This window comes from Lucilia sericata, unplaced genomic scaffold, assembly GCF_015586225.1.
Source record: "Lucilia sericata isolate MDLA Ls3-8-SP2 unplaced genomic scaffold, ASM1558622v1 Contig003773F_arrow, whole genome shotgun sequence".
In the NCBI taxonomy this organism is placed as follows: domain Eukaryota; kingdom Metazoa; phylum Arthropoda; class Insecta; order Diptera; family Calliphoridae; genus Lucilia; species Lucilia sericata.
This window is the reverse complement of record NW_023997023.1, coordinates 1-20,644: the sequence shown is the minus strand read 5'-3', so window position 1 is coordinate 20,644 and position 20,644 is coordinate 1. Positions and strand designations below refer to the sequence as shown.

At 33.4% G+C, this 20,644-nt stretch overlaps 3 protein-coding genes and 4 pseudogenes across 3 annotated transcripts; 3 read left to right on the top strand and 4 right to left on the bottom strand.

Annotated features, from left to right (window-relative positions):
- Positions 1–1,593: 1,593 nt before the first annotated feature.
- LOC119614980 (protein mago nashi) lies at positions 1,594–2,244 on the bottom strand. The gene is made up of 2 exons (XM_037971064.1): positions 1,887–2,244; positions 1,594–1,819 (listed from the first exon to the last, which is right to left on the bottom strand). The coding sequence occupies exons 1-2, from the start codon at positions 2,145–2,147 to the stop codon at positions 1,637–1,639; spliced, it is 444 nt and encodes a 147-aa protein (XP_037826992.1). The 5' UTR covers positions 2,148–2,244; the 3' UTR covers positions 1,594–1,636.
- A 587-nt stretch (positions 2,245–2,831) lies between these two features.
- On the top strand, positions 2,832–3,269 carry LOC119614977 (dynein light chain roadblock-type 2-like). Its single transcript, XM_037971063.1, has 2 exons — positions 2,832–2,890; positions 2,952–3,269. The coding sequence occupies exons 1-2, from the start codon at positions 2,867–2,869 to the stop codon at positions 3,267–3,269; spliced, it is 342 nt and encodes a 113-aa protein (XP_037826991.1). The 5' UTR covers positions 2,832–2,866.
- A 44-nt stretch (positions 3,270–3,313) lies between these two features.
- Positions 3,314–3,981, bottom strand: LOC119614978 (annotated as a pseudogene).
- An 8,337-nt stretch (positions 3,982–12,318) lies between these two features.
- LOC119614979 lies at positions 12,319–12,740 on the top strand (annotated as a pseudogene).
- Positions 12,741–12,849: 109 nt separating this feature from the next.
- On the bottom strand, positions 12,850–13,249 carry LOC119614976 (annotated as a pseudogene).
- A 669-nt stretch (positions 13,250–13,918) lies between these two features.
- On the top strand, positions 13,919–14,535 carry LOC119614974 (protein mago nashi). The gene is made up of 2 exons (XM_037971060.1): positions 13,919–14,228; positions 14,296–14,535. The coding sequence occupies exons 1-2, from the start codon at positions 13,968–13,970 to the stop codon at positions 14,476–14,478; spliced, it is 444 nt and encodes a 147-aa protein (XP_037826988.1). The 5' UTR covers positions 13,919–13,967; the 3' UTR covers positions 14,479–14,535.
- Positions 14,536–17,117: 2,582 nt separating this feature from the next.
- On the bottom strand, positions 17,118–20,637 carry LOC119614973 (annotated as a pseudogene).
- Between the last annotated feature and the right edge of the window lie 7 nt (positions 20,638–20,644).

The window sequence follows — 20,644 nt, the reverse complement described above, 5'->3', positions numbered from 1 at the left end:
TTAATGTCCTCTCTGTTATATCTTATTCCTTCTTTGATATCACTTAATCTAAAGTTTAAAATAACTATAAAGTCGATTTTGACTTTGTTTTGCGTCAAAAATACTCCCAAGAACAGTTTTCCAAACAATTCAATAAACATTTAAATTTTGTGATTAGTTTTGGGTCACAAGTTTGTTGTTCGATCAAGATATCTCAAAGGAATAAAAGTTTCAAATCAGTCTGTAGTGGTTTAGAAACTGTATTTTGGAAATAAGTCGGTATCTGGAAAATCATTGGATATATCGTAACAAAATTTCAACATGGTTGGAGCTGAGATGTTTCCGAGTTGATTAACTGGCTTCCATCTGTAGGCCGAATTCGTATCATAAATGGATTTCATGCCCACTAGCTTAAATTCGGCCTACGATCAGCTACTCTTAATCAGAAAAAGTTGATAATAGAAGTATCTATATAATCTATTAACTCAATAGCATTTCTGCTCCACTTATAAAACCTAATGGTTGCCTATTTCATTCCTAGCTACATTTCCTACTTCATTTTGGATCTGTTTTTGGTTCATTGTTGCTATACTGTTTCTAGCTCTTCATCATCTTCACACCACATTCATAGATCTTTTGTATTAATGAACAATTACTTAGAAAGGCTGCAATTGCACAGTGATCGGCTAACACTTCTTCTAGAATCATTATACTCTTCCTGTTCAATCCTAGTAGAACTTTGGTTGCCTTAATGTTTAACTTAGCCAAAAGGTTTTGGATACCTGGCAAAACATTACTCTGTGTCAGGATTGATTTATGCAGTCTTTTAAAAGTTTTGCCGACCAATCTCTACTTCCTTTATATGTACATATGTATATTACAGCGTCGTGGTAACCAAAAACAACATTATTGAGTTCATCCTAAATAATTAAGTGCCCTTTTGGTGTATTTCTTTGGATTTGATGTAACATTCATACATCTTCCTTTCAAACTACCTAACTGGTATACGTTCCATTGAACTAGAGTATAATGCCTTTAGGAAGGCTTCTTCATCGCCCCTTTTTCCTGCGGGGAATTGCTGGCTGCCATGTTGCCGCCAACTGCGAGTTTGAAAATAAATCCCGTGAAAATGAGTTGTATAACGAGAGAAATAAATAAAACAGTATTACGAATACAAAAATTCCCCAATCTGGTAGACGAGCAAAATTCCACTTTTTACTTAATTTCTGGGATTCCGATTTTATTTAAAATCGTTGAAAATTTAAAAATAACTGAATTCTTAGCCGGCTTAGAATAGGTGACCTCCGGTAGGTTGGTGTTCTAGTCTGGTAGACCGTAGGTGTTGGGTTCGATTTCACACTAAATAGCCGGTTTACAGACGATTTTAAGCCGCCGCAAACATTTTAACTGTCAGCTGCCGGCGCCGTTAATATTTGTCAACGAAGGCTTTTGATACAAATTGTTGTGTAAAACTGCATTTATGTTAAGAATTTGTTAATAAACTATTAAAAAAAAGAATTGCCAGAAAAAATAGCGTGAAAAATATTAATTACTTTTATTTCAATTGTAAATACAAATGTGTAGACTGTAGTTAAATGAATTTAAACTAAAAGAAAATGAGTAGACCTCGTAGTGTCCTTTGTCCGGTCGCTGTTGTTTATATAGGCTTAATCTTAAAATGCAAGCCGATGAGTGAGAAAACTAAACATTTAAGATCCTGTACCAAATAGTAAAAGCAACGCAAGCCCTCGGGATCTTTGGAACGGTTTACATCGACCAGTGAACCGGTCTTAGAGGTGGTAAACGATATGTGCTCATCGCCAATGACAATTTCAAGTTCCTGAAAAAGCGACATATTTGAAAACATAAAATAAAATTGAAAAAAACAATTGTGCGTTGAAAATTACCTGTCTTCCTACACGATCTGGTGGTGGCCAAGGTGAATCATCTTCAGCCATTATTTCTGAATCTAAAATAATACGTTTGAGCTCTTCCATCACCGATTGATGAACAAATGCCTCTTTGCGAATCATGGTGTCATTTTTGTAGTTCGAGTTGTTGGCATAGCGCAGTTTGCCATCGGGGCGAAACTCAAACTCGAGAAATTCGTGGCCAAATTTACCTTTATGCCCGACATAATAACGTAAGTAGAAATCTTCTGTAGACATTTTGTGTCTTAATTAATTGCAATTTATATTTATTTGCACCTTTTTTGTTAAGAATTTTACGATTTTACTACTTGTGGTTTTTCGGCACAAAAAAAATATAAAACGCTTTCACATTAGAAATGTCAAAAAGTGTTTTGTTGTTGTTGCCAGGGTTGTATTCTGCCGGTAGAAAAAGTGGTGCCAAGTTTGTTTTGTAGCGAAAAATAAATATATTTATGTAGAGAGCAGTTTCACAAACTCTTCTTAATATTTTGATGTTGGTGCAACCGCTCAGAATTTTGTAAATGCATTTATAATGGGATAGTTAATATAGTTATCAAATACCTATTAGATTTTTTTCGACTTTTTAAGTTAAAAATATAATGCTTCCACGTAGTTTTTTTAATTTTTGCAATAAAATAGAAACATAATTGAATCGATTTTAGACTGATTTTAGTTTAAAAAGTCGACTTTTTGACCGTTTTTTTTTTTTTTTAATTTTTCGATTTTTAAACTGTTAAGTGGCGGTTGATTCAAATCTGGTATGAATTTATTAACAACCTTAATATAATAACATAACCTCCACTACTACGCTATATGGTTTCCATGGCAAGTGCTATATAAATTTGTTTATTTTAATAACCCAATAACCTATAAATATGTAGTTGTTTTGTCGTTAATAACAAAGTAGTTTAATAACAAAAACTTCAGTTGTAATAAAAAAAAAAATACTTTTAAATATGCCAAATCAAAAAAAGAATCAGGTAAATTGCAATTATTTTGCTACATCAGTACGATTAAACAACTTTATTAACTATTTTATAGAATAAACGGACTCGTGCTTATGTAGAAGAAGTTTTTCGTCAAATTGAACAAAAACCAGATGTAACCGATATTATGATACTCAATAATAAGGGTAATCCGGTTAAAACGACTATGGAGAGTTCCTTAGCCATACAGTACGCTGGTCTCTATGAAATATTGCGCGACAAAGTTTGTATGGGTTTACAGAAGATGGATGCACGTAATGAATTAATTATGCTTAGATTAAGAACTACTAAAAATGAGACCTTAATAGTTCCGGATGGTAAAATTACTATTGTCGTAACACAAAATGCCAAAGATGGTTTTCAAAATGCCTAACCACTCTTTTATTTTGAAAAATTTAATTATTTGTATTAGCCAAATGTTTTTTTTAACAAGAGATAGATAAAAAAAATAAAAATAAAAGTTTTTTTTATATAAAATACATATGAGATTAACAATTCATTGTACCACCACTATAGTAAATTCCTTTTCTGGTGCTACTAAATATTCAAATTTTCTGGTGGCTATGCGTAAAAATTTCAAATCGTTTGTACTGTCAATATCACGTACTGCACTTCTAGCGGCCGATACCAACATTTTACAAATTAACTTATAATGCCCACCGATACGGTATTGTCATAGGAAGATATAGCTATTGTACCATAGTTATTATTACAGACCACATAACCCAAGGCATTTTTCATTATACGTTCCGTATTTTCAGCATTGCGTCGTATTACCGCTTCTAAAGGCTGTAAAATTGAAAAATTGATGAATTTTAAATTCTTTAGATGGTTTATTGTTATTTGAATATCTTACCATGTTGGAAATATATTTTTTGTTACAATTGAATGACTTAAAAAAATAGCTTTGAAAATAAATTCAGTTTATTTTTGATAAATTCAAATGGAGAAGGAATCAAAGAATAATGAAGGAATATTTTGATTTTGAAACAGAACTTCAAATGAATGAATTCATATATAAATCTAGAAATCATAAATCAGGATGCACTAAGTAAGGTGAAATCGTCAAGGCAGCTGGTTTTTATTTGTTTATTTAAAAAGTGCTTGGGTTATGTCAAAAATAATTTATTTATTTTATTCTAACATAAAAATTAAATTTGTGTTTTCTAACGAAAAAATTTCAAACCAAAATTATGAATGAAAATGCTAATAAAGGGTTCCAAATGAAGAAATTCAGATGAACCAGCAATAAGACGTTGTCCTGCTGCGAATACAATTTAAATGTAACGACGGTTTTATAGGTAATATTGTGAAATACGCAAAAAATTTTCTTTCCAATATTTATTATTTTATTTTTCAATTTCATTTTGACAAAACCCATACTGAAAACAACAAAAAAATATTGTGTTTGTTGTGGTTGTTGCCCAAACGCTCTCACCTTACTTATTACATCATGTCATAAATCTTCAATATAAATTTAACCCTTTCAGGGTCAAAAATAATTTATGTCTAGAAAAAAACTTGAAAACTTGTATTAAAGATAATTTGAGTATGCTGAATCCGGGAAAAATAATATTTTTGAATTTGAGTTTTCCCTAATGAGTTATAGAAGGTCAAAGTTAAATGTCGAATATATTCGACATTCGAAAAACAGTCTCCAAAAAGTACCACAAATATTTTTTATGATTTTTTTTTTTTTTTTTGTAAAATGTCTTCTTAAACTTCTTTCAATACAATACAATTAAAATCTGCATAGTCCGTTCTCCTAAAATACAAATTTTTTGGCCATTAAATGAAGCTTTTTTTTAAACGTTGTTAAAAAGCACTTTTAAAAAGTAGTCATAAGTGATAATTTCTTAAAATCTCATTTTAAATACTTTTCAAATACGGAAGATCTTTCAAAATCTCAATTATAAATATAATAAAGTCTTCATTTTCATCTAAAAGAAAAAATTAAAACTAAAGTTAAATATTATACCCAAAAAATGCTTAAAAACAGAGTCTATTGTAATGTCGAATATATTTTTTTGTAAAAATACAATACAATTTAAATCTGCATAGTCCGTTCTCCTAAAATACAAATTTTTTGGCCATTAAATGAAGCTGTTTTTTAAACGTTGTTAAAAAGCACTTTTTAAAAGTAGTCATAAGTGATAATTTCTTAAAATCTCATTTTTAAATACTTTTCAAATACGGAAGATCTTTCAAAATCTCAATTATAAATATAATAAAATCTTAATTTTCATCTAAAAGAAAAAAATTAAAACTAAAGTTAAATATTATACAAAAAAAATGCTTAAAACAGAGTCTATTGTAATGTCGAATATATTCGACAAAACCACGGAAAGGGTTAATAAATTTTTTTTTGGGAAATGTGTCAAATACAACACTTTACAGCTCTTCGACGAGTATGAAAATGATCGCAATTCGTTATCGGTCATCTTAAGATTATAATGCTGCGTATGACACGATAATTTAAAAATCGTTATGTCATTAACGAATTCTAATGCCAGATACAGCTCAGAAAAGTATACATTGGACTGTGTATTTTTAAATTTCTTGTTTTTATTAAAATAAATAATAAAATTCCCTTAATATGCTGTAATGTAAATAATACACACCTGGCAATGCCGTAAAACAGTTAAACTTTCAAAAAAGAGCTTTTTTTCTTGTTTAATCTCTTTTCTTCCTATTTCTAAAAATGACAGCTTAAAAACGTAATGCAAAAAATGCCAAGAAAGTAATGACATTTCTCGCGCGCTTGTACACATTACAACAACAAACAATTTGCTACAACCAAAGTAAAAAGTCAAAACAAGAAATAAAATCACAAAAAAACTATATAAGAACGTAGAAAAAGTGTTGGAAGTATTGCTCTGGTTCAACAATAAAATACAGTGTATTTATTATTTAGTTACAAATTAAACAAAAAATAAATCATTCTAATGTAAAAATGTGTGCAGATTATTTATAAGAAAAATAGTGAGTACATTTTACATAAATTTTAATTAGAAAATGTGCAATTTGTGATACTTTTGCAACATTGTAATTTTTCTTACTTTGTGTGTGCAATCAAGTAAATGGAAATGTGTGTTTGTGTATCATGTAAAATTGATAAAGTCAGCAAATAAATGTATACACATTGTATCTAAGCAGAAATGTTTTGCAATTTTAGAAGATAAAAAAAATGGAAATCAAGCAAGTTTTGTAATAAAGTTAATTTCTTTAAAGTTTGTAATAAAATATTGACACAATTTTTAAGGTTTTTTGCAATTTGAGGAGGGGTTCATGATGGAAAAGCCCCCAAAAAAATGTCAACTATTTGCAAATATTAAAATATTTTTTTCGTTCTTTTGCTTTGTATGTAATTCCTATAGATTTAGCAAAAGTAGCAACGTAGGAATTTTCTTTACTTTGGCAAGGTTTTTTTTTTTACTTTATTTTTCGTTTTTGTTGTTATCGTTTTCGTTCAGTGGAGTTGTTTTTCCCCAAGTCCTTAGAAAGTACATACAAAGAGTATTACAACGTGAGAGCCTACTAGGAGGTTATTATAATGTGATTGTACAGAGAAGAGCAGGAAATCTCGGTCAAAGTAATTTTACAAAACAACTGTTCGGCAACTATGTAGCTTTGCGTTGTTGTTGCTATTATTGTCACAACATTGTTGTACTAAGTGGGTTTATTCCCTGCCGGTAACAACAACTACGTCACACCAACATCACACGTAAATTCCATAAAATATTTTATCACTGACATGCGCACTTTTATTCTCTTACTCTCTGTGGTCGAGGAATATGATGAAAATATTAGCTTTATAAACTATTATTAACTCAATGTAAGAGTATTGTTAATAGTTTGTTTATATGCTTGAGAAGTGATAGAGAGAGAGAGTGGGTGCATGGTTTCTGTGATATTTTGTTGTTAATGTTTTTGCAACAATGTTAATTTGACATGTTTACAGCGTGTCTGCAAATAACAAATGTACAAGTGAAAGTTGAAGTAAAATGTAATGTAACAACAACCAACTGCAGTAGGAATCAGAGAAAGAGTTACCAATATTAATTTTTCCTAATAAATTACTGGGTTGTTGGGAATAATTTATGTTTATGATTTAAGAATGAGATTGGTGTGTATATATAAAAATAATGCTCAACTAATGGCACTTGTTGCATATAAATGTTTAACAATATTTAAGAATATACTGTTAGAAGGCCTTAAAAGTTTATATAGACCATATTATTTTTATGGAGTAGACTATATTAAAGACCAGATAGTAGACTATATTATAGAATAGGTTAAAGTCGCGACTACAGACTAGGCTATATTGAAGACAATAGATTAGGCTATAGTCCAGACGACAGACTAGACTATAGTCTAGACTATAGCCCAGACTATAGACTAGACTATAATCTAGACCATAGAGTAGACTATTGTCCAGTCTATAGACTAGACTAGACTATAGTCCATACTGTAGAATAGGCTATAGTCCATACTGTAGAATAGACTATAGTCCATACTATAGACTAGACTATTTTGCAGACTTTAGACAGACTATAGACTAGACTATAGTCAAGACTATAGTCCAGACTATAGTCCAGACTATAGTCCAGACTATAGACAGACTATAAACTAGACTATAGTCCAGACTTGGACTAGACTATAGACTTTACTATAGTCCAGACTATAGACTAGGCAGACTATAGTCCAGACTATAGACTAGACTAATCTATAGACAAGACTAGACTAGACTATAGTCTATAGTCTATAGACTAGACTGTAGTCCAGAATATAGACTATACTAAAGTCCACACTCTTCCAGACTATAGACTAGATAGTCCAGTCTATAGACTAGACTATAGTCCAGTCTATAGACTAGACTATAATCCAGACTATAGAAAAGACTATAGTTCAGACAATAGACCATAGTCCAGACAATAGTTTAGACTATAGACTCGACTATAATCCATACTATAGACATGAGGGTAGTCCATTATATAGACAAGACTATCTAGACTAAACTATATTCTAGACCTATACATAGACTAGAGTATAGTTCAGTCTATGACTAGACTATAGTCCAGACTATCGACTTGACTATATGCTAGATTATAATCCAGTCTGGACTAAGTCTAGTCTATAGACTGAAACTATAGACTAGAGTATAGTTCAGTCTATAGACTAGACTATAGTCCAGACTGGATTATAATCTAGCATATAGTCAAGTCGATAGTCTGGACTATAGTCTAGTCTATAGACTGAACTATACTCTAGTCTATAGTATAGGTCTAGAATATAGTTTAGTCTAGAATATAGTCTTGTCTATATAATGGACTACCCTCATGTCTATAGTATGGATTATAGTCGAGTCTATAGTCTAAACTATTGTCTGGACTATGGTCTATTGTCTGAACTATAGTCTTTTCTATAGTCTGGATTATAGTCTAGTCTATAGACTGGACTATAGTCTAGTCTATAGACTGGACTATAGTCTAGTCTATAGTCTGGAAGAGTGTGGACTTTAGTATAGTCTATATTCTGGACTACAGTCTAGTCTATAGACTATAGACTATAGTCTAGTCTAGTCTTGTCTATAGATTAGTCTAGTCTATAGTCTGGACTATAGTCTGCCTAGTCTATAGTCTGGACTATAGTAAAGTCTATAGTCTAGTCCAAGTCTGGACTATAGTCTAGTTTATAGTCTGTCTATAGTCTGGACTATAGTCTGGACTATAGTCTGGACTATAGTCTTGACTATAGTCTAGTCTATAGTCTGTCTAAAGTCTGCAAAATAGTCTAGTCTATAGTATGGACTATAGTCTATTCTACAGTATGGACTATAGCCTATTCTACAGTATGGACTATAGTCTAGTCTAGTCTATAGACTGGACAATAGTCTACTCTATGGTCTAGATTATAGTCTAGTCTATAGTCTGGGCTATAGTCTAGACTATAGTCTAGTCTGTCGTCTGGACTATAGCCTAATCTATTGTCTTCAATATAGCCTAGTCTGTAGTCGCGACTTTAACCTATTCTATAATATAGTCTACTATCTGGTCTTTAATATAGTCTACTCCATAAAAATAATATGGTCTATATAAACTTTTAAGGCCTTCTAACAGTATATTCTTAAATATTGTTAAACATTTATATGCAACAAGTGCCATTAGTTGAGCATTATTTTTATATATAACACACCAATCTCATTCTTAAATCATAAACATAAATTATTCCCAACAACCCAGTAATTATTAGGAAAAATTAATATTGGTAACTCTTTCTCTGATTCCTACTGCAGTTGGTTGTTGTTACATTACATTTTACTTCAACTTTCACTTGTACATTTGTATTTGCAGACACGCTGTAAACATGTCAATTAACATTGTTGCAAAAACATTAACAAACAAAATATCACAGAAACCATGCACCCACTCTCTCTCTCTATCACTTCTCAAGCATATAAACAAACTATTAACAATACTCTTACATTGAGTTAATAATAGTTTATAAAGCTAATATTTCATCATATTCCTCGACCACAGAGAGTAAGAGAATAAAAGTGCGCATGTCAGTGATAAAATATTTTATGGAATTTACGTGTGATGTTGGTGTGACGTAGTTGTTGTTACCGGCAGGGAATATAACCCACTTAGTACAACAATGTTGTGACAATAATAGCAACAACAACGCAAAGCTACATAGTTGCCGAACAGTTGTTTTGTAAAATTACTTGACCGAGATTTCCTGCTCTTCTCTGTACAAATCACATTATAATAAACCTCCTAGTATGCTCTCACGTTGTAATACTCTTTTGTATGTACTTTCTAAGGACTTGGGGAAAAACAACTCCACTGAAACTAAAACGATAACAACAAAAACGAAAAAATAAAGTAAAAAAAAAAACCTTGCACAAAGTAAAGAAAATTCCTACGTTGCTACTTTTTGCTAAATCTATAGGAATTACATACAAAGCAAAGAACAGAAAAAATATTTAATATTTGCAAATGAGTTGACATTTTTTTGGGGCTTTTTCCATCACTGAACCCCTCCTCAAATTGCAAAAACCTTAAAAATTGTGTCAATATTTTATTACAAAACTTTAAAGAAATTAACTTTATTACAAAACTTGCTTGATTTCCATTTTTTTTATCTTCTAAAATTGCAAAACATTTCTGCTTAGATTACAATGTGTATACATTTTATTTGCTGACTTTATCAATTTTACATGAACACAAACACACATTTCCATTTACTTGATTGCACACACAAAGTAAGAAAAATTACAATGTTGCAAAAGTATCACAAATTGCACATTTTCTAATTAAAATTTATGTAAAATGTACTCACTATTTTTCTTATAAATAATCTGCACACATTTTTACATTAGAATGATTTATTTTTTTGTTTAATTTGTAACTAAATAATAAATACACTGTATTTTATTGTTGAACCAGAGCAATACTTCCAACACTTTTTTCTACGTTCTTATATAGTTTTTTTGTGATTTTATTTCTTGTTTTGACTTTTTACTTTGTTGTAGCAAATTGTTTGTTGTTGTAATGTGTACAAGCGCGCGAGAAATGTCATTACTTTCTTGGCATTTTTTTGCATTACGTTTTAAGCTGTCATTTTTAGAAATAGGAAGAAAAGAGATTAAACAAGAAAAAAGCTCTTTTTGAAAGTTTAACTGTTTTACGGCATTGCCAGGTGTGTATTATTTACATTACAGCATATTAAGGGAATTTTATTATTTATTTTAATAAAACAAGAAATTTAAAAATACACAGTCCAATGTATACTTTTCTGAGCTGTATCTGGCATTAGAATTCGTTAATGACATAACGATTTTTAAATTATCGTGTCATACGCAGCATTATAATCTTAAGATGACCGATAACGAATTGCGATCATTTTCATACTCGTCGAAGAGCTGTAAAGTGTTGTATTTGACACATTTCCCAAAAAAAAATTTATTAACCCTTTCCGTGGTTTTGTCGAATATATTCGACATTACAATAGACTCTGTTTTTAAGCATTTTTTTTTGTATAATATTTAACTTTAGTTTTAATTTTTTTCTTTTAGATGAAAATTAAGATTTTATTATATTTATAATTGAGATTTTGAAAGATCTTCCGTATTTGAAAAGTATTTAAAAATGAGATTTTAAGAAATTATCACTTATGACTACTTTTTAAAAAGTGCTTTTTAACAACGTTTAAAAAACAGCTTCATTAATGGCCAAAAAATTTGTATTTTAGGAGAACGGACTATGCAGATTTAAATTGTATTGTATTTTACAAAAAAAATATATTCGACATTACAATAGGACTCTGTTTTTAAGCATTTTTTGGGTATAATATTTAACTTTAGTTTAATTTTTTTCTTTAGATGAAAATGAAGACTTTATTATATTTATAATTGAGATTTTGAAAGATCTCCGTATTTGAAAAGTATTTAAAAATGAGATTTTAAGAAATTATCACTTATGACTACTTTTTAAAAAGTGCTTTTTAACAACGTTTAAAAAAAAGCTTCATTTAATGGCCAAAAAATTTGTATTTTAGGAGAACGGACTATGCAGATTTTAATTGTATTGTATTGAAAGAAGTTTAAGAAGACATTTTACAAAAAAAAAAAAAATCATAAAAAATATTTGTGGTACTTTTTGGAGACTGTTTTTCGAATGTCGAATATATTCGACATTTAACTTTGACCTTCTATAACTCATTAGGGAAAACTCAAATTCAAAAATATTATTTTTCCCGGATTCAGCATACTCAAATTATCTTTAATACAAGTTTTCAAGTTTTTTTCTAGACATAAATTATTTTTGACCCTGAAAGGGTTTAAATTTATATTGAAGATTTATGACATGATGTAATAAGTAAGGTGAGAGCGTTTGGGCAACAACCACAACAAACACAATATTTTTTTGTTGTTTTCAGTATGGGTTTTGTCAAAATGAAATTGAAAAATAAAAATAATAAATATTGGAAAGAAAATTTTTTGCGTATTTCACAATATTACCTATAAAACCGTCGTTACATTTAAATTGTATTCGCAGCAGGACAACGTCTTATTGCTGGTTCATCTGAATTTCTTCATTTGGAACCCTTTTATTAGCATTTTCATTCATAATTTTTGGTTTGAAATTTTTTCGTTAGAAAACACAAATTTAATTTTTATGTTAGAATAAAAATAAATAAATTATTTTTGACATAACCCAAGCACTTTTTAAATAAACAAATAAAAACCAGCTGCCTTGACGATTTCACCTTACTTAGTGCATCCTGATTTATGATTTCTAGATTTATATATGAATTCATTCATTTGAAGTTCTGTTTCAAAATCAAAATATTCCTTCATTATTCTTTGATTCCTTCTCCATTTGAATTTATCAAAAATAACTGAATTTATTTTCAAAGCTATTTTTTTAAGTCATTCAATTGTAACAAAAAATATATTTCCAACATGGTAAGATATTCAAATAACAATAAACCATCTAAAGAATTTAAAATTCATCAATTTTTCAATTTTACAGCCTTTAGAAGCGGTAATACGACGCAATGCTGAAAATACGGAACGTATAATGAAAAATGCCTTGGGTTATGTGGTCTGTAATAATAACTATGGTACAATAGCTATATCTTCCTATGACAATACCGTATCGGTGGGCAATTATAAAGTTAATTTGTAAAATGTTGGTATCGGCCGCTAGAAGTGCAGTACGTGATATTGACAGTACAAACGATTTGAAATTTTTACGCATAGCCACCAGAAAATTTGAATATTTAGTAGCACCAGAAAAGGAATTTACTATAGTGGTGGTACAATGAATTGTTAATCTCATATGTATTTTATATAAAAAAACTTTTATTTTATTTTTTTATCTATCTCTTGTTAAAAAAACATTTGGCTAATACAAATAATTAAAATTTTTCAAATAAAAGAGTGGTTAGGCATTTTGAAAACCATCTTTGGCATTTTGTGTTACGACAATAGTAATTTTACCATCCGGAACTATTAAGGTCTCATTTTTAGTAGTTCTTAATCTAAGCATAATTAATTCATTACGTGCATCCATCTTCTGTAAACCCATACAAACTTTGTCGCGCAATATTTCATAGAGACCAGCGTACTGTATGGCTAAGGAACTCTCCATAGTCGTTTAACCGGATTACCCTTATTATTGAGTATCATAATATCGGTTACATCTGGTTTTTGTTCAATTTGACGAAAAACTTCTTCTACATAAGCACGAGTCCGTTTATTCTATAAATAGTTAATAAAGTGTTTAATCGTACTGATGTAGCAAAATAATTGCAATTTACCTGATTCTTTTTTTGATTTGGCATATTAAAAGTATTTTTTTTTTTATTACAACTGAAGTTTTTGTTATTAAACTACTTTGTTATTAACGACAAAAACAACTACATATTTATAGGTTATTGGGTTATTACAATAAACAAATTTATATAGCACTTGCCATGGAAACCATATAGCGTAGTAGTGGAGGTTATGTTATTATATTAAGGTTGTTAATAAATTCATACCAGATTTGAATCAACCGCCACTTAACAGTTTAAAAATCGAAAAAATTAAAAAAAAAAAAAACGGTCAAAAAGTCGACTTTTTAAACTAAAATCAGTCTAAATCGATTCAATTATGTTTCTATTTTTATTGCCAAAAATTAAAAAAACTACGTGGAAGCATTATATTTTTAACTTAAAAAGTCGAAAAAATCAATAGGTATTTGATAACTATATTAACTATCCCATTATAAATGCATTTACAAAATTCTGAGCGGTTGCACCAACAATCAAAATATTAAGAAGAGTTTGTGAAACTGCTCTCTACATAAATATATTTATTTTTCGCTACAAAACAACTTGGCACCACTTTTTCTACCGGCAGAATACAACCCTGGCAACAACAACAAAACACTTTTTGACATTCTAATGTGAAAGCGTTTTTATATTTTTTTTGTGCCGAAAAAACCACAAGTAGTAAAATCGTAAAATTCTTAACAAAAAAGGTGCAAATAATATAAATTGCAATTAATTAAGACACAAAATGTCTACAGAAGATTTCTACTTACGTTATTATGTCGGGCATAAAGGTAAATTTGGCCACGAATTTCTCGAGTTTGAGTTTCGCCCCGATGGCAAACTGCGCTATGCCAACAACTCGAACTACAAAAATGACACCATGATTCGCAAAGAGGCATTTGTTCATCAATCGGTGATGGAAGAGCTCAAACGTATTATTTTAGATTCAGAAATAATGGCTGAAGATGATTCACCTTGGCCACCACCAGATCGTGTAGGAAGACAGGTAATTTTCAACGCACAATTGTTTTTTTCAATTTTATTTTATGTTTTCAAATATGTCGCTTTTTCAGGAACTTGAAATTGTCATTGGCGATGAGCACATATCGTTTACCACCTCTAAGACCGGTTCACTGGTCGATGTAAACCGTTCCAAAGATCCCGAGGGCTTGCGTTGCTTTTACTATTTGGTACAGGATCTTAAATGTTTAGTTTTCTCACTCATCGGCTTGCATTTTAAGATTAAGCCTATATAAACAACAGCGACCGGACAAAGGACACTACGAGGTCTACTCATTTTCTTTTAGTTTAAATTTCATTTAACTACAGTCTACACATTTGTATTTACAATTGAAATAAAAGTAATTTAATATTTTTCACGCTATTTTTTTCTGGCAATTCTTTTTTTTAATAGTTTATTAACAAATTCTTAACATAAATGCAGTTTTACACAACAATTTGTATCAAAAGCCTTCGTTGACAAATATTAACGGCGCCGGCAGCTGACAGTAAAATGTTTGCGGCGGCTTAAAATCGTCTGTAAACCGGCTATTTAGTGTGAAATCGAACCCAACACCTACGGTCTACCAGACTAGAACACCAACCTACCGGAGGTCACCTATTCTAAGCCGGCTAAGAATTCAGTTATTTTTAAATTTTCAACGATTTTAAATAAAATCGGAATCCCAGAAATTAAGTAAAAAGTGGAATTTTGCTCGTCTACCAGATTGGGGAATTTTTGTATTCGTAATACTGTTTTATTTATTTCTCTCGTTATACAACTCATTTTCACGGGATTTATTTTCAAACTCGCAGTTGGCGGCAACATGGCAGCCAGCAATTCCCCGCAGGAAAAAGGGGCGATGAAGAAGCCTTCCTAAAGGCATTATACTCTAGTTCAATGGAACGTATACCAGTTAGGTAGTTTGAAAGGAAGATGTATGAATGTTACATCAAATCCAAAGAAATACACCAAAAGGGCACTTAATTATTTAGGATGAACTCAATAATGTTGTTTTGGTTACCACGACGCTGTAATATACATATGTACATATAAAGGAAGTAGAGATTGGTCGGCAAAACTTTTAAAAGACTGCATAAATCAATCCTGACACAGAGTAATGTTTTGCCAGGTATCCAAAACCTTTTGGCTAAGTTTAAACATTAAGGCAACCAAAGTTCTACTAGGATTGAACAGGAAGAGTATAATGATTCTAGAAGAAGTGTTAGCCGATCACTGTGCAATTGCAGCCTTTCTAAGTAATTGTTCATTAATACAAAAGATCTATGAATGTGGTGTGAAGATGATGAAGAGCTAGAAACAGTTATAGCAACAATGAACCAAAAACAGATCCAAAATGAAGTAGGAAATGTAGCTAGGAATGAAATAGGCAACCATTAGGTTTTATAAGTGGAGCAGAAATGCTATTGAGTTAATAGATTATATAGATACTTCTATTATCAACTTTTTCTGATTAAGAGTAGCTGATCGTAGGCCGAATTTAAGCTAGTGGGCATGAAATCCATTTATGATACGAATTCGGCCTACAGATGGAAGCCAGTTAATCAACTCGGAAACATCTCAGCTCCAACCATGTTGAAATTTTGTTACGATATATCCAATGATTTTCCAGATACCGACTTATTTCCAAAATACAGTTTCTAAACCACTACAGACTGATTTGAAACTTTTATTCCTTTGAGATATCTTGATCGAACAACAAACTTGTGACCCAAAACTAATCACAAAATTTAAAATGTTTATTGAATTGTTTGGAAAACTGTTCTTGGGAGTATTTTTGACGCAAAACAAAGTCAAAATCGACTTTATAGTTATTTTAAACTTTAGATTAAGTGATATCAAAGAAGGAATAAGATATAACAGATGAGGACATTAAGTTTTTATAAAGTTGACTTCGTGCTGTTAATGTCTTAAAAATGGCGATTTTTAAACCTTAATTTAAGATATGATGAAAACTTGATGTGATCGGCGTAGCTCTATCAATTAGAAAAGTACCATTTAGTCTCTGTTAACCCATTTATTTACTTATTTTTAACTGTAAAAAACGCCAAATTTATTTTTGTATAATTTAAACTACATTTATTTCGTGAAATATATATTTTTACATAAGTATGTATGTATGTATAAGTTTAAAATTTAATATGTATGAATATGTATTACTTTTTAACACTTTATATAATATACAAAAAAGAAAACTAATACATAATATAATTATTTTTATTAATTTGTAAATAAATGATAATTAAAATTTAACACTTAAAACTATTTTTTGTTTACTTTTTCTTATTTCATTAAATTTAATTTTTATAAGTTAAAAAAAAAATTAACAAATATTAAGAAATTTGTATAGAAAATTCTTAAGGATTTATAAGTCATTTAAACACTGATCGAGTAAATTTTATTTTAAAATGTATATAAGTTCGTTTGATATGTATAAATACTTTTTTTTAATTGTTTATACCAACAACAAATAATTTAAATGTTAAATATTATGAATGTATTAAGTACAAAATGGGAATTTAAGTTTTTTTGTTTAAGTTAGTTTATCTTAATATTGAATTGAGCCATTGCTATTTTAAGTAAAAACACTATAATAATAATGTGCATATGTATGTAAAATGTCGTCAGTCTTTGGGTAAGGGATTGAATTAAATACGTTAGTTAATATTACATTACTATAATAAAATATTAGTTATTTTAACTTAACTTAATTACCTTTTGAAAAAAGTTTTTGTTTAAACTAATTGTATATACATTTTATATACTTATATTAAAACTAATGATGGTCAATGTGGAATTGGAATTAGGTAGATAGTTTGTAGATAGGTTTTAATAAGGCTAGATGTTGGTGAGAAGGTGCAGGGTGGGTTTTTAAGGGTTCTTGAATATTTACTAAAGAAAACTCTTTAAGAGTTTAATGCGTAAATCTCAAAGTCATAATTGTGGTGGTGCTGGTAAAGGATTGGTGATTGTTGAGCTGTTTGCTGGTGATGCGACGTTGAAGATGTAGCCGAGCCAGCATTTGAGCCACCACTAAGTAGTGGTCTTTCAAAGTATTGTGTTGAGGGATCTAAATTTGTTTGTAGCGTAGGCGTTAATGTCTGTGACACTTGGCCAGGTGAAGCTTGTGCAGAATTTAATAATAAACCTGTACTGCCAACCGCTACATTGGAGGCTGGATTAATACCACTGCCGGCTGGCATAGTGGGTGCAGCATTTATAATAGCTCCTTCCTTGGGGCAGCCAATGGTTAAACGTACGTGTAAACCAGATTCTTTAATTAAATTGACCACATCCCCATGAGACATGCCGGCTATGTCAATACGATTTACCGCTATTATACGATCACCCACTTTAAGTTCGCCACAACGATCGGCTGGACTACCCGGTATAAGTTTGCCTTTAAAAGAATTTAAAAAAAAATGTTTCAAAATGTTAATTTTTTTCTTTTAATTAAATATTTACCAATTGTTGAGCCATAATATGATTAGACGAAGAAATGATAACAAAACCAAATCCTTCATTTTCATGTCTTGTTACTATAACATCATAAGGATAACGTATAGGATTGTTACGCATCATAGGCTGTAAAGGAGAAGGATGCTGCAGCATGCCTACATTGCCTGTTAGACCATTATTTAACATAGACTGTTGTTGGACCATCAATTGCTGTGGCATAGAGTGCTGTTGCAGTTGAGGTTGTGTTATGCCGGGTCGCGTTCGTCGTCTTAGAATCATTGTCACTTGACCACGCAGGCAGCTTCCCCATTAAGGAAAGACGGGGGGGGGAGGAAGAACCGAAAGCAAAAAAGAGGGAACGGGGGGGGACAAGCAACAGACAAAGCAAAAGCAAGCAAGCAAGCAAGCAAGCAAGCGAGCGAGCGAGCGAGCGAGCGAGCGAGCGAGCGAGCGAGAGAGCGAGCGAGCGAGCGAGCGAGCGAGCGAGCGAGCGAGCGAGAGAGAGAGCGAGCGACGAGGAGCGAGCGAGCGAGCGAGCGAGCGAGCGAGCGAGCGAGCGAGAGAGCGAGAGAGCGAGAGCGAGCGAGCGAGCGAGCGAGCGAGCGAGCGAGCGAGCGAGAGCGAGCGAGCGAGCGAGCGAGCGAGCGAGCGAGCGAGCGAGCGAGCGAGCGAGCGAGCGAGCGAGCAGCGAGCGAGCGAGCGAGCGAGCGAGCGAGCGAGCGAGCGAGCGAGCGAGCGAGCGAGCGAGCGAGGAGCGAGCGAGCGAGCGAGCGAGCGAGCGAGCGAGAGCGAGCGAGCGAGCGAGCGAGAGCGAGCGAGCGAGCGAGCGAGCGAGCGAGCGAGCGAGCGAGCGAGCGAGCGAGCGAGCGAGGAGCGAGCGAGCGAGCGAGCGAGGAGCGAGCGAGCGAGCGAGCGAGCGAGCGAGCGAGCGAGCGAGCGAGCGAGCGAGCGAGCGAGCGAGCGAGCGAGCGAGCGAGCGAGCGAGCGAGCGAGAGCGAGCGAGCGAGCGAGCGAGCAGCGAGCGAGAGCGAGCGAGCGAGCGAGCGAGCGAGCGAGCGAGCGAGCGAGCGAGCGAGCGAGCGAGAGAGCGAGCGAGCGAGCGAGCGAGCGAGCGAGCGAGCGAGCGAGCGAGCGAGCGAGCGAGCGAGCGAGCGAGCGAGCGAGCGAGCGAGCGAGCGAGCGAGCGAGCGAGCGAGCAGCGAGCGAGCGAGCGAGCGAGCGAGCGAGCGAAGCGAGCGAGCGAGCGAGCGAGCAGAGAGCGAGCGAGCGAGCGAGCGAGCGAGCGAGCGAGCGAGCGAGCGAGCAGAGGAGCGAGCGAGCGAGCGAGACGAGCGAGCGAGCGAGCGAGCGAGCGAGCGAGCGAGCGAGCGAGCGAGCGAGCTAGCGAGCGAGACGAGCGAGCGAGCGAGCGAGCGATCTAGCGATCGAGAGCTATAGCAGCGATCGATCGAGCTAGCTAGCGATCTATCGAGCATAGCTAGCTATCTATCGATCTATCTAGCGATCTATCTATCTATCTATCTATCTATCTATCTATCTATCTACTATCATCTATCTATCTATCTATCTATCTATCTATCTATATCTATCTATCTATCTATCTATCTCTATCTATCTATCTATCTATCTATCTATCTATCTATCTATCTATCTCTATCTATCTATCTATCTATCTATCTATCTATCTATATATATCTATCTATCTATCTATCTTTACTACTATATCTGTCCACGCTTTACACTTACCACATTAATACCATCAATACTAAGTATTCATCGCCTGTTGATACGATGATCGTTATCCGCTGCTCCCCCTGGTACAATATGACCCACTGTCACTTGAGATCCTTCTTCAGTGCCGCCCACAATTCTAAAGCCAAAACCCAAAGCCTGACGTTGTAACGTCACTTCCGATAAAGTAAACTGTTCACCTGAGCCATCTAAAATGTCACTGGATTCGGGAAAACCATTACGCATTAGGGCTCCAACAGGCTGTAGATTATTATAATTAACTGCCGCATTATTTTGCCAGTTACCCAGCTGCTGTTGAGCCGGAGAATGTTGCTGCTGCTGCTGCGACTGATTTATTAGGCCACCATGTACGTTAGTTGGTGTAAATATTGCTGCTGAGAAGGAGAATAACCACCCGCACCACTAACCATCACATTTGAATTTCCTATGCCGGTATTTATTTGCATTTGATTATGATGCTGATGATCGAGTGGTGAAAATCCCACACGTCTTCTATCGTTCAACAGCTCATTGACTCTCTTTTGCATGCGTTCGTTTTGTATATGAGCTGCCTGTAGGCTGGCTGAGGAGGCGGGTGAATATTGGTTGTGACCATGTTGAGGCTGATGATAGACCGGATAATAACTACGTGGTGAGGGTTGTTGTTGCTGTTGTTGAGGATGCGTGGGGGGCTGTAAATTGTGCGTTGCGGAGGAATTTCTTAAACGATTATTACGAAAATCTTGACATTCGTAGCAAAAGCAGGATTCATGATGATGATGGTAAGAAGCTGTGGCAGGTGCCATTAGTCCGGCCGTTGCGGCTGATGAGCTGGTAGGCGGTCCATAGAGTCCACACTTAGAGGACTCATTACTGGTGGCATTTGTGCTAAACCATAGATGGAACTATAATTACCACTACCCGCACTAACATAATCTCCCTGATTTTCATAGTTCGGCACACCTGAGGCGGTAGTACGTAAATAACCTCCCACTGCCGCTGTCGCTTGACCATTATTGTGCATTGACTCACTGGGCATGGATACGCCAGCTAAACGTTCACTTAGACTGGTTACCATTTTGGGATATGGATCCATAAAGGGTATATCATGATTGATGGCATCGATTTCCGACAAAGAATTTTGCGATTTACTACCCTCATTTAAGTGGCTCTTACTTTCCGCTAAAGAACGTTCTAGTGCCGTTTCTTCA